The sequence below is a fragment of the Plasmodium yoelii genome (assembly GCF_900002385.2).
Source record: "Plasmodium yoelii strain 17X genome assembly, chromosome: 10".
Lineage (NCBI taxonomy): Eukaryota > Apicomplexa > Aconoidasida > Haemosporida > Plasmodiidae > Plasmodium > Plasmodium yoelii.
Genome location: NC_036182.2, coordinates 1,840,769 through 1,857,103, shown reverse-complemented (window position 1 = coordinate 1,857,103; position 16,335 = coordinate 1,840,769). Strand labels below are relative to the sequence as shown.

Below are 16,335 nucleotides of genomic sequence, written 5' to 3'. Positions count from 1 at the left end.
AACATTTAATTATGTGAAGTTTCCACAATAAAAAAATATTTCAATATTAATTATTGATAGAGCATTTTATTAGATTATATGTATAGGTATATATAATATTGCATTTTATCTACCATATTATTTATAATTTTTAGAACAAAATATAATATTAAATTTTATTAATATTCTTATATGCAATTATATTAACTATTTTTAAATATAATTTATATATACCTCATATCTTTAAAATTTACAAATTAATAGTGATTAATCTATTATTATACCTTTATAGTAAATAAATTAATGTATATATAACTATTCCTATCAATATAAATTAGAACATTAATATAAATGCAAATTATTGAAATGAAAAAAATGATTATTATATATATTTATAATTTATAAATTTATTATAATATATCTATAGTACATTTTTTATGTATTACTAAAAATGTTAGATGCATAAAATCCATTTTATAGATAACGTTGTATTGTCGAATATCGATCGATATTTTATGAATCTATATTATTACAGTTCAGTTGGATAACATGATTTAAATCAAAATAATATGACAAAATTTATAAGTTTTACTAAATAAAATGTTTCATCAACCAAAGAAACATATTATGTTATATATAATTCAATATAGTCCCTGATTAACAAGTTTTATATAATAGGCAATTATGATATAGAGTAATATGAATTTATATATAGTCAATATCTATATTAATATATGCAATATAGACGTTTTATTTTAATCATATTAAATCGGCATAACACTCAATTATATATATTATAACTTATAAAACATGTTACCCAATTCATTACATATTAGCTTATGCCCCTTCTTGGTTGCATATTTGTACTTTTGATTTCATCTTGTAATTAAAAATACAGTATAGTACATATATTTAATTAGTGTTCAAATTATACAAAATTAAATGCGATATAATACTTAACTCTACCCCAAATATGGGTTCCATAAGCACAACTTTGACCCACAACATAAAAATTATATAAAAATTATGCAAAAATTACTTCCCAATAGACAGTTTCTTAAAATATATAAATCATTATTACTATTCCTAAAAAAGTCGCTATCTTCGAATAATATATTAATGATTCATTCTCTTCTTTATATTTTTTATTTTTTCTCTTATATATTGTTTTTGAGCTCGTTTCCGAAATCCAAATAACGAATACTAATATAAAATGTTAAGAAACGTATGATTTTTATGTTAATGTTTGCATATATATAATGAAAAAATATTTTTAACTCCTTATTATTTACCTTATAAGAAATTCCTAAAAAAAATGCTATTGCACCAAATATCGATAAAACTGTAAATAATTTATTTCCTATCGACGAACTTGATGATGTATATTCTGATGTTAGTGCAGAAATGTTTGTTGTTATTTCTGGAAGGGATGAAAAATTGCTAGGCTTAGCATTATCACATTTATTTTTTAAATTATTATAATTAGTTGATAAAGCAGACAATATTTGATTATGTAAGTTATCTTTAATATTACTGCCATTTTTGAGCTCTGTATATTTGATAATAAAATCAATAGCATTATTTGACAGTGTATTGTCATATTCATTCTTTGAAACTTTACCATACATGTTACATATTAATTTGAATGCATCATAAAAATTAGACATATCTTCAATATTAATATTCAAAAAATCACTTTTTTTAACTAAGACATTATCAAGATCTGTAAATCTAGTGGAATCATCTATAAATCTTTTATATTTATCACAATTTTGTACATGTTTAGTATAAAAATCGTTTATTTGGATGGATTTGTGATCTGTATTTTGCTTTAATTTGTAACTAAACCATGAAATCATATATAGAAAAAATGCATTCATATTATTTTCATTATAACTTTTATTGTGGGGTATAGAATAATATTGTCCAAGTAACCATAAAAATCCAATCGTAACTTTATCGATTTCAGTATTGCAGTTATCATCAGGGCAGTATTTTTCGTAATCTTTAATTTTTTTAAGTTCAATTTTTGGTGTATCGCCTAATTTATCAGGTAAATAATTCCTCAAAAAATCAAATTTTGAACACTAAAAAAAACATTTAAAACAAATTGATAAAAATATATATTAAGAAAATGTTATTAAAATAAAACTTAATGAAGTTTATAGGAAATATAATATCAAAAAGTGTACATACTAGATTATCGTCCATTATGATGGAATATAATTTATAATCTCTAGGTTAAGGGTGTATCATATTATTTATATATATATATTAAAATAGGTAATACAATTGTTTAATCCTATATACAACAATTATTTGTAGATAAAAATATTTTACTATTATTAATTTCAATTTAAAGATAATATGGAAAAATATATCTTTTATGGTAACTAGATAAATTGCCTTGTTTTGGGCGTTTTTTAATACATGTTTTATCATATGTATATATAATACAATTTTGCATAAAATGTTATCCTTAATACCTTTCCGTATAATTCTATAATAAAATTAAAGTAACATTGTAATGAATTTAGAATATATGTTCTTATAAATATGCTTTAATATAGAAAATAAACGTCATATCTTATATTTTAATGATTGCTCTTCTAAAAATTAAATACTGTATAAATCTAAAAAAATACAAATTATATTATTATTATAATCCTTAAAATTATATAAATATTTAATTTATTTTATTAAATAATTATTTATATACTTGTTTCTTATAATGTAGTTTTTTCTAAAATTATAATATTTACAAAATAAGTTGCATTGTTCTCTTTTTTAATTGCATATACACGATTTTAATATTATTTTTATTTAATATGGATAAATTCATAATCCATTTTAATAAATAAATAGCATTATTTTTATTCCTATATAATTTAATTTATAAATATCCCGTATTATGTAATTATAGAATATATTTTGCACATCTTTTCCACGGTTTAAAACGACAATTAGCACTGAAACCGTATTTATATGCTTAAATAAGACTTTTAATGCATATTGTTTTTAAAATAATAATTAGTAAATATTAAATATATAACATATAAATAGCTATTGATGCAAATTTTAAAGTATAATAAAAAACTATGTGTAATTAGGTTGGTATATTTACATTTTAGATAGGAGAGATAAGGGAAGTATGATTTTTTAAGACAAGGATGTAGCCATATAAGATTTATTTATTCTACATAGTTTAATTATATTTTATATTTTCTACCATTAAAACTTTCAATTAATGCATACATTAAAAATAACTTAGAATTATTAATTTTCTAAATATATGGTTTGCTTTGTATTTATAATAAACTATATTTTTAAGTAAACTATAGAATTATTAATATTATTTTGCTTGACAGTGCTAATTCTAATATTATCGCATTAAAGCATATTTAAATGAATGTTATAATAATTAATTTGATCTTTTGTGCATACAATTTTAATTTTATCATACCTTTAATAATATATATAATGAATTTATACCCATGTAATATAACAAATTAACATATTGCATTTTTCGTATTTAATACGTTATCTATTGTTATTACTATTATTATTGTTACTACTATATCACTGTATAGTACAACGAAATAATTAATGCGCTTAATAAAAATACTTTAAAGCAATGTATAATATTTCCTCGTTTCATAGTTTTTAAATCAAGTATTTTAGAACATTTATATTATTTTGCAATAAAAATATATTTGTGAATTTGTATATATATAGTAACATAATAAAAATATTATTAGTTCAAATTAATTATTACATGCTTTTTTATATAATTTGCATTAATATATAATTGTATATATTTCACAATTTTAACATATTTCAGTTTTAGTCAATTATACAATATTATATATATTAGTAATAACGTTAATTTTATATACCAAGTTGTTTATAAGTATTATAGCAAACTATAGCATTCAATTTTATTAATATATTTATATTTTATTTTTTAACTATTTTAAATATATATTTCCAATTTATTTATACATCAAAACTATAAAGTTTAAAAATTAATGATGATTAATCTAATATTATAACTTTATGATAAATTAAAGCGTATAAAGAAACTCTATTAATACTAATTAATTTTAATACAAATGTAATATACAAAAAGAGTATAGTAACTACAATTAAAACTTAAAAAATATGTATATATAGTATACTTTTTATGTATTACTAAAAATGTTAGATGTATAATAATAAGTTATAGACAACGTTATATTGTCAATTTTCGATCGATATTCATGAATCTATATTTTATGAGCATCTATTATTGCAGTTCAGTTGTATAACACGATTTAAATAAAAATAAATATGATACAAGTTATAAGTTTTACTAAATAAAATGTTTCATCAAATAAAGAAACATATTATGTATGCATAATTCAATATAGCTCTGGGTTATCAAGGCTTATATAATAGGCAATTATTATATAGATAATATGAATTAATATATGCAATATAGACATTTTATTTTAATCATATTAAATCAGCATGGACACTCAATTATATATATTATAACTTATGAAATGTGATGTGGCCCTTTTCATATTAATGGTAGTACCCCTTTGGGTGCATATTTGGACTTCATCTCGATATTAAACATAGAGGGATGGTACATATATTTAATTCGTGTTAAATTATAAAAAATTAATACAATATAATACTTAGCTCTAACCCAATATGGGATTCACAAACATAATCCTGGCCCACAACATAAAAACTATATAAAATTATGCAAAAACTACTTATTTCTAAATAGACAGTTTCTTAAAATATGTAAATCATTATTATTATTACTAAAATTGTCACTCTCTTCGAATCATATATTATTGATTCATTCTCTTCTTTATATTTTTTAGCTTTTCTCTTAATTTTTGTTTTTGAAATCGTTTCCGAAATCCAAATAATGAATACTAATATAAAATGTTAAGAAACGTACGTTTTTTGTTAATGTTTGCATATATATAATGAAAATAATATTTAAATGTAATATTTTTTAATTCCTTATTATTTACCTTATACGAAATTCCCAAAAAAATTCCTATTGCACCAAATATCGATAAAACTATAAATAATTTTGTTGCTATCGACGAACTTGATGTAAATCCAAATCTTTGTGCAAAAATTTCTGATGCTATCCCTGGAAGAGGTGGAATATCGTTACATTTATTTTTAAAATTAATATAATCAATTGATAAAGTATACAATATTTTACTACATGAACTGTTTCCAGTAATATCACAATTTACATTAAGTTCTTTATATTTTTCAACAAATTGACGAGCTTTTTCCGAAATGTTCTCACAATTTGCCTTGCTTTCATCAAATCCAGTATACATATTACATAATATATTAAATGCATCATATAATTTAGATATAATATTTTTATTCATATCCTTATTCTTCAAATCGTGTTTTTTATCTATAAGATCCTTATAACTTTTATACTCCGAAATATTATCTATAGGTTTTTTGTACTTATCATTATCTATAGTTGTATCATAAAAATGTTTTATATGGCTAATGGTGCTACCAGTATTTTCTTTTAGGTTTAACATATAACTTAACCATATAATAATGTAATCAACAATGTCGATGTTGCTTTTGGCAACAGACCTAAACACAGAAGCATCCTTAAAAAATTCATTAAAAAAATATAAACATCCAGCACTAATTTTATCGAGAGGACCATTACATTTTCCATCATCACAATACTTTTGTAAATGTTCAGCATCTTTAAATTGATAGTCACCATTACTTCCCAATTTATCGGGAAACCAGTTCCTTACTAAAAGGAAATTACTACACTAAATAAACATTTAAAAACAATTATTATAAATGTGCATTATTGAAAATCTTATTAAAATAAAGTTTAATGATATATATAATACAATATCATAAAATGTAAAGGAAAACATTATTATTAAAAAATGCATATACCAGATTTTTATCCATTGTAATAAAATTTCATTTTAGATTTATAAATTGAGGAGAATCATGCTGTTTTATATACACTGCCCCCAATATGTGACGAAAATATTTTAACCCTATATATAAATGCCTGTAGTTAAATATATCATAAGTTTTTCAATAATTAAATTAATATAGAATAATAAAATACTATTATTATTAAATAAACGTTCTATTCCTTTTTATGATAATTATCTAAATTACCTTAAATAGAGAGTTGCTTAATACATTTTTGGTTAAATATATATATAATCCATTTTATACAAAAAATGGTATTCTTGCTAATATCTAGTATAACTTTATTATAAAGATTGATCTAATTTTGTAACGAATTTAAAGTATGTTTAAATATAGAAAAGGAATATATTTATATCTTATGTTTTAATGATTGCACTTCTAAAAATAAAATGCTGTATAAATCTAAAAAATAAAAAATTAAATTATTACTATAATCCTTAAAAGTATATAAATATATTTTTTCTAATATATTTTAAATATTTATATACTTGTTTCTTATAATATATAATATAATTTTTTCTAAAATTATAACATTTGCAAAATAAGTCGTAATGTTCCTTTTTTAATTGCATATACATGAATTTATATAGTTTTTATTTAATATATATACATTCCAATTATGTTTTAACATTTTCAATAACTTTATTTTTATTCCTACATATTCCAATTTATAAGTATTCTTTATTGGGTAATTTTACAATATATTTTGCACATCATTTACACGGTTTAAAACGATAATTAACACTGAACACGTGTTTATAAGCTTAAATAAGTATTTGAATGTAAATAGTTATTAAAATAATATATAGTAAATATTAAATATATAACATATAAATACCTTATGATGAAATTTTAAAGTATAATAGAAAACTATGTTTAATTAGGTTGTTATATTGCACTTTAAGAGGAGAGAGATAAGATATATTTTCTCTTTTAGTATATAAATTCCGTTAAATATTCGTAAGTGTTCTACATAGTTATTTTTATCTTATATATTCTACTGTTATAGTTATCAATGTATATACATTCAAATAATTTGTTAAAAATTCTATATTTTATTAATTCTATGGTAAAATAATGATAATATAATACGAGTTAATATGTAATAGTAAAATGGAATTTAACATGAATTGAGTCTTTAAAATTTTATTTTTTATCCAGTTTTTTAGAATATAAAACCAAAAATCACAAATTGAATCTTTAACAAATATACAAAAATGATACATTTGTAATGTATTATTATGTGTCTTTTCGATAATATTAATATTTAATTATATGAAGGTTTCACAATATAACAATATTTCAATATTAGTTATTGGTAGAATATTTTACTATTTTATATGTATATAATAATAACGGATTCGATCTATCATATTATTTATAATTATTAGAATAAAATATGATATGAAATTTTATTAATATATTTATATTTTATTTTTTTACTACTTTAAATATATATTTCCAATTTATATATACTTCAAAACTATAAAGTTTAAAAATTAAAGTGGATAGTATAAAATTATACCTTTATAGTAAATAAATTAATATATATAGAACTATCTCTATTATTTGAATTTAAAACTTTAACATAAAATTTTATTATATATATCGAAAGTTAAAAAGATAGTATGCCTATATCTATAATGTAATTTTATGTATTATTAAAAATGTTAGATGGATAAAACATATTTTATAGATATCGCTGTGTTGTCGAACCTCGATCGATATTTTATGAATCTATATTTTATTATTGCCTATTATATATTGGTAATATGTTTAATTAACAATAAAAGTATTTCCATTAACCTGAAGATATATTATAATGTAGATGAATAATCAAAATGAATTTTATTATAATTCATACCCAACTTCATATATAATGTTATTATTAAAGTTATGTTGGCGTAATATAATTTAATTTAAAACAAATATGATACAAATTATAAGTTTGAATAAATAAAATGTTTTATCAAATAAAGAAACATATTTTATATTGCGTAATGCATAATTCAATATAATTATGATTAGCAAGTCTTACATAATAAATAATTATGATATATCATAATATGAATTAATATATGCAATATAGACATTTTATTTTAATCATATTAAACCGGCATGAACACTCAATTGTATATATTATACTTTATGGGAAAAATATTATGGGGCTTTTTTCATATTAATGGGAATGATCCTTTGGGAGTACATATTTTTAACTTCATCTCATGATTAAATATACGGAATGATACGTATATTTAATTAGTGTTCAAATTACAAAAAATTAAATAAAGATATAATACTTATCCCTAACCCGAACATGGGTTCTACAACATAAAACTATATAAAAATTATGCAAAAATTACTTCCCAATAGACAGATTCTTAACATATATTAATCATTATTAATATTCGAATCATATATTATTGGTTCATTTTCTTCTTTATTTTTTTAGCTTTTCTCTTAAATGTTGTTTTTGAGATCGTTTCCGAAATCCAAATAACGAATACTAATATAAAATTAAAAAAAAATGTATAATTTATTTATATTCACAAATTACTCAGTGTAAAATATATTTTTTAATTGATTTATTATTTACCTTATATGCAATTCCTAATAAAATTAATGTTGCAACCAATATAAATGGAATTGAAATTAATTTATTTAATATCAATGAACTTGGTGATCCTGAATCAGAATCTGATACTTCAGTTTCAGATCTAGATACATCAGTTTCAAAACTTGATTCTGACGTTTCACCCAAGGAGACATCTTTTCCTTCTATAGGATTTGATGCAGAAACCTGTATTGTTTTTTCCTTTATAAGTTCTGGAAATGTATTTTGTATATTAGAATTAACATAACTATTTCTAAAATAATCATAATCATTTGATAATATAGACAATATTTGATTATATGAATTACCATCAGCATTATTATCATCATTAAAAAGTTTTTTATATTCATCAGCAAATTCATCAGCATTTTCTAAATATTTATTGCCCATGCTTTTTTTATTAACATTAATATGCATATTGCATAAGATTTTAAATAAACGATAAAATTCAGACATAACACTAATATCAATATCCATAAATTTATTTTTTTGATTTATAAGATCATTATAACTTGTATATTCCGTATCATCATCTATAGACTTCTTATACTCCTCGACATTTTGCATGTTTTTACTATAAAAATCTTTTAAATTGGTGATTTCGTTTTGTGGTTTTTGATTTAACTTATAACTTATCCATGTCATAATGTATATAACAATATTCATATTTCCATTTGCATTACTCGAAAAATTATATGAACTTCCATAAAATTTATTAAATAACCATAAACATCCAGCATTAATCTTATCAATATTATTTTCACAATTATTAGGGCAGTATTTCGTAAATAATCCCTTTTTAAAATTATAACTTCCAGATTCATTCAATTCATCGGGAAAAAATCTCCAAAAAGTATCAAACTCTCCACACTAAAACAATTTTTAAAAATCAAATAAAAATGTCTATTAAAATGGACGTATCATTAATTTGTATATAGTACACTATCAAAAATGTGTAATAACAATTATTTTTATTCAATAAATTGTATGTACCATTTTACTAGTTAACATATTGGAAAAATATTTTTTAACTATAAATTAAGTACATCATATTAATTTCATATATATTGCATCAAAATAGGGGACGTAAAATTGGATTATCTATATGATAATTATATGTAGTTAACCACATTTTATTTTTATATTAACTTAAAATTATTGTAAAGTAATAATACAATAGTAACACCATAGTAAATTTATATATATTTTATTGAAATTAGCTAAACTGCCTTAAATTAAATATATTAACACATTTTTCTCATATGTATAACATAATTTATACTTAAATTCATGATTATTAATAATATCCATTATATAAATTTAACGAATTTTGTAATGAGTTTAAAATGGACCCCTTTATGTTATGTCTCAATATAGAAAAATACAATTTTGTTTCTCATATTTTAATAAATATATTTATACCCATGAACCTATAAATATATAAAAATTAAGAAATCCATTATTACTATAATCCTTAAAGTATATAAATAGTAATTTTTTAAATATATTAAATACTCATATACCAGATTCGAATATTATATACTAATGTTTTATTAAAACTATAGTATTTTCGAATTAAGTTACATATTACATTTTCTATGCAAATTAAATAAATTTATATTGTTTTTAATGAATGTAGATAAATTCAAAATTCATTTTAATGTGCTCAATAACTTTATTTTTATTCCAATATAACTTATTGGGTAATTTTATAATATATTTTACGCATCATTTCCACGGTTTAAAAAGACAATTAGCGCTGATCCCGTATTTATTAAGCTATTTATAAGCTTAAATAAGTTTTTATATGTAAATTATTTTTAAAATAATACTTAATAAATATTAAATATATATAACATAAATAAGTATTGATGCAAGTTTTAAAGTTTAATAGAAAACTATGTTTGATTAGGTTATTATATTACCCTTTAGTAGAAGAGAGATAAGATATATTAGCTCTTTAATATATACATTTATATAAATATTCTCTAAATATTCTACATAGTAATTTTATCTTATATATTATATTGTTGTAGTTATCAATGTATATCATTCAAATAATTTATTAAAAATTCTATATTTTATTAATTCTACGATGAAACAATGATAATATAATACGCGTTAATATGGAATAATCAAATGGCATTTAACATTAATTAAGTTTTTAACATTTTCTTTATTTATCCATTTTTTTATAATATAAAACCTCATATCTCAAATTGTCTCTTTAACAAATATATAAAATTGATGCCTTTATAATGTATTATTATGTGTCTTTTCAATAAAATTAATATTTAATTATATGAAGTTTCCACAATAAAGCAATTTTTCAATATTAATTATTGATAGAGTATTTTATTACATTATATGTATAGTCATATAATAGTAACGCATTCTATATATCATATTATTTATAATTATTAGAACAAAATATGATATGAACTTTTATTAATATACTTATATTTTATTTTTTAACAATTTTAAATGTAATATATGTATACCTCAAAATATAAAATTTAAAAATTAATAGTGATTAATCTAATATTATACCTTTATAGTAAATAAATTAATGTATATAGAACGATTTATATTATTTGAATTTAAAACTTTAGCATAAAATTATACTATATATAATCGAAAGTTAAAAGAATAGTATACATATATATATATAATGTAATTTTTATTATTATCCATATTTTTATTGTATTATTAAAAATGGTAGATGTATAAAACACATTTTATAGGTATTGTTGTGTTGTTGAACTTCGATCGATATTTTATGAATCTATATTTTATGATTACCTATTGTATATTGATGATATGTTTAATTAATGTTAAAAACACACATATTAATGTGAAGGTATATTATAATGTAGGCAATTGTTCCAAATGAATCGAATTATAATTATACTCTGATATATAAAATTATTATACTGTTCGATTATAAAAATACGATTTAAATTAAAATAAATATGATGCAAATAATACGTTTTACTAAATAAAATTTTCATCAAATAAAGAAATATATTATGATATGCATAATTCAATATAACCAAATATTAACTTTTATATAGGCAATTATTATATATCATAATATTAATTAATATATACAATATAGACATTTTATTTTAATCATATTAAATCAACATGAACACTCAATTATATATATTATAACTTATGAACAAATGCGATGCAGCCTTTTTCATATTAATAACAATGCTCCTTTGGCAGTACATATTTTTAACTTCATCTCGAAATTAAACATACGGGATGATACATATATTAAATTAGTATTCGAATTATAAAAAATTAAATAAAGATATAATACTTAACCCTAACCCGAATATGGGTTCCACAACATAAAAACTATATAAAAATTATGCAAAAATTACTTCCCAATAGACAGCTTCTTAACATATATTAATCATTATTAATATTCGAATCATATGTTATTTGTCATTTTCTTCTTTATATTTTTTATTCTTTCTCTTAAACATTGCTTTTGAGATCGTTTCCGAAATCCAAGTAACGAATACTAATATAAAAATTTTAAAAAATGTATAATTTATTCATATTCACAAATAAATCAGTGCTGAATATATTGTTTAATTGACTTATTATTTACCTTATATGCAATTCCCAAGAAAATTGATACTGTAACAAATATAAATGCAATTGGAATTAGTGTCCTTTTTATTAAAAATTTTCGTGAATATGTTGGAAGTGATGGAAAGTTGCTAGATTGAGCATCATTACATATATTTTTAAACCTATTATAATCATTTGATAATGTAGATAATAATTGATTATATGGGTTATCTTTACCATTATTATAATCTTCATTAAGTTCATCATATTTTTTAACAAAATTTTTAGCATCTTTCAAATAATTCTTGCAATCTGCCTTGTTTTTATCAAATCGATAATACATATTACATAATTCATTAAATGCATGATAAAATCTAGACATATCTTTAATACCAATACTCATCAAATTTTTTTTTTTATCTATAAGATCTTTATAACTATTATAAGCAGTAACATCATCTATTTTCTTATTATACTTATCACCCTTATTTATATATTGATTATAAAAATCATTTAGATTGGTGATTCCCTCATGTGATTTTAGGCTTAATATATAACTTAACCATATTATAATGTACTCAACAATATTGATATTATTTTTTGAGTTAACCTCAAACGAATTAGAAGTCCCAAAGAGTTCATTAAACAAATGTAAACACACAGCATTAATTTTATCGATATCCGTATTACACTTATTAGTACAATGCTCTTCGAAATGTTTATTATTTGTAAATCTATAATTCTTATTATTCTGATCATATGTAAAATTCGTCCTTACAAAAATGAACTTGTTCCACTAAAAAAACATTTAAAAACAATTAATAAAAACGCGAATTATTAAAATAAAGCTTAATGATATTTATATACAATACGATATCAAAGGATGTAAAGAAAAACACTTTTATTAAAAAAAATATATATACCATATATTCATTCATTATGATCAGATTTTATTTTTGGCTTGTAAATTGAGTAAAAGCATGTTCTTTTATATGTACTGCACCAAATGTGTGAGCAAATGTTTTAACCCAATATATAACACCTGTCTGTAGTTAAAAATATTATAAGCTTTTCAATATTTAAATTAATATAGAATAATAAAATAATATTATTGCTAAAGAAACAGCTTATTCCTTTTTATTATAATTAGCTAAGTTACCTTAAATAGAGAGTTGCTTAATACAATTTTTATTAAATATATATGTAATGAATTTTATACAAAAAATGATATTCTTATTAACATCTGGTATATCTCTATTATAAAAATGGATATCTTTCTATAAAGAATTTAAAGTATGTTTGAACATAGAAAAGAAATATATTTATATCTTATGTTTTGATGATTGTCCTTCAAAAAATTAAATGCTGCATAAATCTAAAAAAATAAAAATTATATTATTACTGTAATCCTTAAAGTATATAAATAGTCATTTTTTTAAATATATTAAATATTTACATACTTGTTTCTAATACAATAAACCAATGTTTTGTTAAAATTATAGTATTTTCGAATTAAGTTATTTTACTTACATCTATATGAAATTATATAAATTTATATTGTTTTTAATGAATGTAGATAAATTCATAATTCATTTTAATGAGTTTTATAACTTTATTTTTATTCCTACATATTCCAATTTAGAAGTATTCTTTATTTAGTAATTTTATAATGTTTTGCATATTTTTCCACTGTTAAAGCGGCAATTAGCACTGACCCCATATTTATTATGCTATTCATAAGCTTAAATAAGTCTTTGAATGTATGCTGTTTTTAAAATAATACTTAGGAAATGTTAAATATATAACACATAAATAAGTATTGATGAAATTTAAGTGTAATATAAAACTATGAGTTATTATATTGTCCTTTTAGATAGGAGAGATAAGGGACGTATGCTTTTTTAAGACAAGGATGTAGCCATATAAGATTTACCTATTCTACACAGTTTAATTATTTCTTATATTTTCTACCATTAAAGTTTTTAATTCATGTATACATATTAAAATAACTTAGAATTATTACTTTTATAAATATATAGTTTGCCTTTATATTTTATAATAAACCATATTTACTTCTATAATGTAAAACTATATTTTAAGGAAACTATAGAATTATTAATATTATTTTGCTTGGTACAGGTAGTCTAATGTTATCGCATTAAGGCATACTTAAATAAATTTTATAATATTTCATTTGATCTTGTATACATACAATTTAATCTGATCACACCTTTAATAATATACATAATGAATTTATACCCATGTAGTGTATCAAATGGATTTAATGATTTTTTCGTATTTAATACTTTATCTATTGTTATTACTATTATTATTGTTACTGCTATGTAGCTATATAGTACAACGGAACAATTAGTGCACTCAATAAAAATCCTTTAAATCAATGTAGAATATTTCCGTATTTTTTTGTTTTAAAGTATATATTTTAGAAGGTATATCATATTGTAAAACACTATATTTAAATTATAGATTTATATTTTGTATATATAATAACCTAATAAAAATATTATTAGTTCAAATTAATTATTACATACATTTTCTGTATACTTTGCACTAATATATAATTGTATATGTTTCCAAAATTTAACATATTTCAATATTAGTAATTGGTATAATATTTTACTATATTAGAACAATAGCGATATTCTATATATCATATTATTTATAATTATTAGCACAAACTATAACATTATATTTAATATACTTATGTTTTTTCTTTTAACTATTTTAAAATATATTTTTAATTTATATATACATCATATCATTAAAACTTACAAATTAATAGTGATTAATATGTTAGTATACCTTATGATAAATAAATTATGGCGTATAAATCAATTTTTATTAATACAAATGTAAAATACAAAAGAATAGTAGCTACAATTAAAACTTAAAAAATATTGTATATATAGTTCAATTTTTTGTGTTACTAAAAACGTTAGAACCATAATAATATCTATAAACAACGTTATATTGTCGATATATATCAACCTATACTTTATCACTATCTATTATATGCCCCTAATGTCCTTAATTAACAATAACAATATACCCATATAATGCACAGCAATATTCAAAATCAATCATCTTATAATTCATACCCACCCTCACATATAATCCTATTATTACAACATATATTCCCGTAATATAATTTAAATAAAAATAATAGTAACACAAATAATAACTTTTACTAAGTAAAATCTTTCATCAAACAAACAAATGCATTGTATATTATGATATGCATAATTCAATATACCCCCTCATTAACAACTTTTATATAATAGACAATTATCATATGCCATAATATCACTCCATATATAACCAATATTTATATATCTAATATATTATTTTAATAATTTTAAATCTATATATTATACTTTATCAAAAAAATATTATCACCTATTTCATATTAATCACACTACCCCTTTTTTCGTTGTATATTTACACATCATCTCCATATTAAACATACACAATCATAAATATATTTAATTATAAAAAATTTAATTATAAAAAAATTAATTATAAAAAATTTAATTATAAAAAATTTAATCATAAATATATTTAATTATAAAAAATTTAATTATAAAAAATTTAATCATAAATATATTTAATTACAATATCCCAGACCATAAATAATCAACCATCAATCATAAACATAACCTTGACCCATAATACATAAACACCTCGACATCAAGGATATTAGAATTAAAAACTAAATTAATTTTATATATGTATATGTGTATATATTTCTTGATTTTACAATTTTAAGTTTCATTATTTTATTTTTATATTTTATTTCATATTTTACTTCATATTTTATTTGTATCTTTTTTAACTTTATAATACTATGTTTTATTATTAAAAGGAAAATTATAATGTATTCATTTATAAAAAGGCATGGGTGTCAACATTACTACCAATAAATAATTTTTATAAAATTAACAATTTTGATAGAAAATTGTTATTTAGTAAAATTTGTACTAAAAGTAATAAAAAAATCACAGATTGTTTGATTCTCATAATATAAATTTTATCATACTACTATTATGATGAGGTGAAAAATGTTGTTATTATAATAGTATTAGTAATATTAGAATTAACTGCATTTCTCATATTAAATTAATTGTTTA

The 16,335-nt window shown here is 19.9% G+C and overlaps 4 protein-coding genes across 4 annotated transcripts; all 4 read right to left on the bottom strand.

Moving 5' to 3' along the window:
- Positions 1-1,095: 1,095 nt before the first annotated feature.
- PY17X_1045800 (PIR protein) lies at positions 1,096-2,190 on the bottom strand (the record flags this gene model as incomplete). The annotated part of the gene is made up of 3 exons (XM_022956398.1): positions 1,096-1,182; positions 1,272-2,066; positions 2,176-2,190. 3 exons carry the CDS (start codon positions 2,188-2,190, stop codon positions 1,096-1,098), a joined length of 897 nt encoding a protein of 298 aa, XP_022813441.1.
- A 2,633-nt stretch (positions 2,191-4,823) lies between these two features.
- PY17X_1045700 (PIR protein) lies at positions 4,824-5,952 on the bottom strand (the record flags this gene model as incomplete). Its single annotated transcript, XM_022956397.1, has 3 exons — positions 4,824-4,910; positions 5,013-5,804; positions 5,938-5,952. 3 exons carry the CDS (start codon positions 5,950-5,952, stop codon positions 4,824-4,826), a joined length of 894 nt encoding a protein of 297 aa, XP_022813440.1.
- Positions 5,953-8,425: 2,473 nt separating this feature from the next.
- Positions 8,426-9,610, bottom strand: PY17X_1045600 (uncharacterized protein; the record flags this gene model as incomplete). The annotated part of the gene is made up of 3 exons (XM_722707.1): positions 8,426-8,491; positions 8,582-9,469; positions 9,593-9,610. 3 exons carry the CDS (start codon positions 9,608-9,610, stop codon positions 8,426-8,428), a joined length of 972 nt encoding a protein of 323 aa, XP_727800.1.
- A 2,431-nt stretch (positions 9,611-12,041) lies between these two features.
- PY17X_1045500 (PIR protein) lies at positions 12,042-13,125 on the bottom strand (the record flags this gene model as incomplete). Its single annotated transcript, XM_022956396.1, has 3 exons — positions 12,042-12,134; positions 12,225-12,983; positions 13,111-13,125. 3 exons carry the CDS (start codon positions 13,123-13,125, stop codon positions 12,042-12,044), a joined length of 867 nt encoding a protein of 288 aa, XP_022813439.1.
- Positions 13,126-16,335: the final 3,210 nt, after the last annotated feature.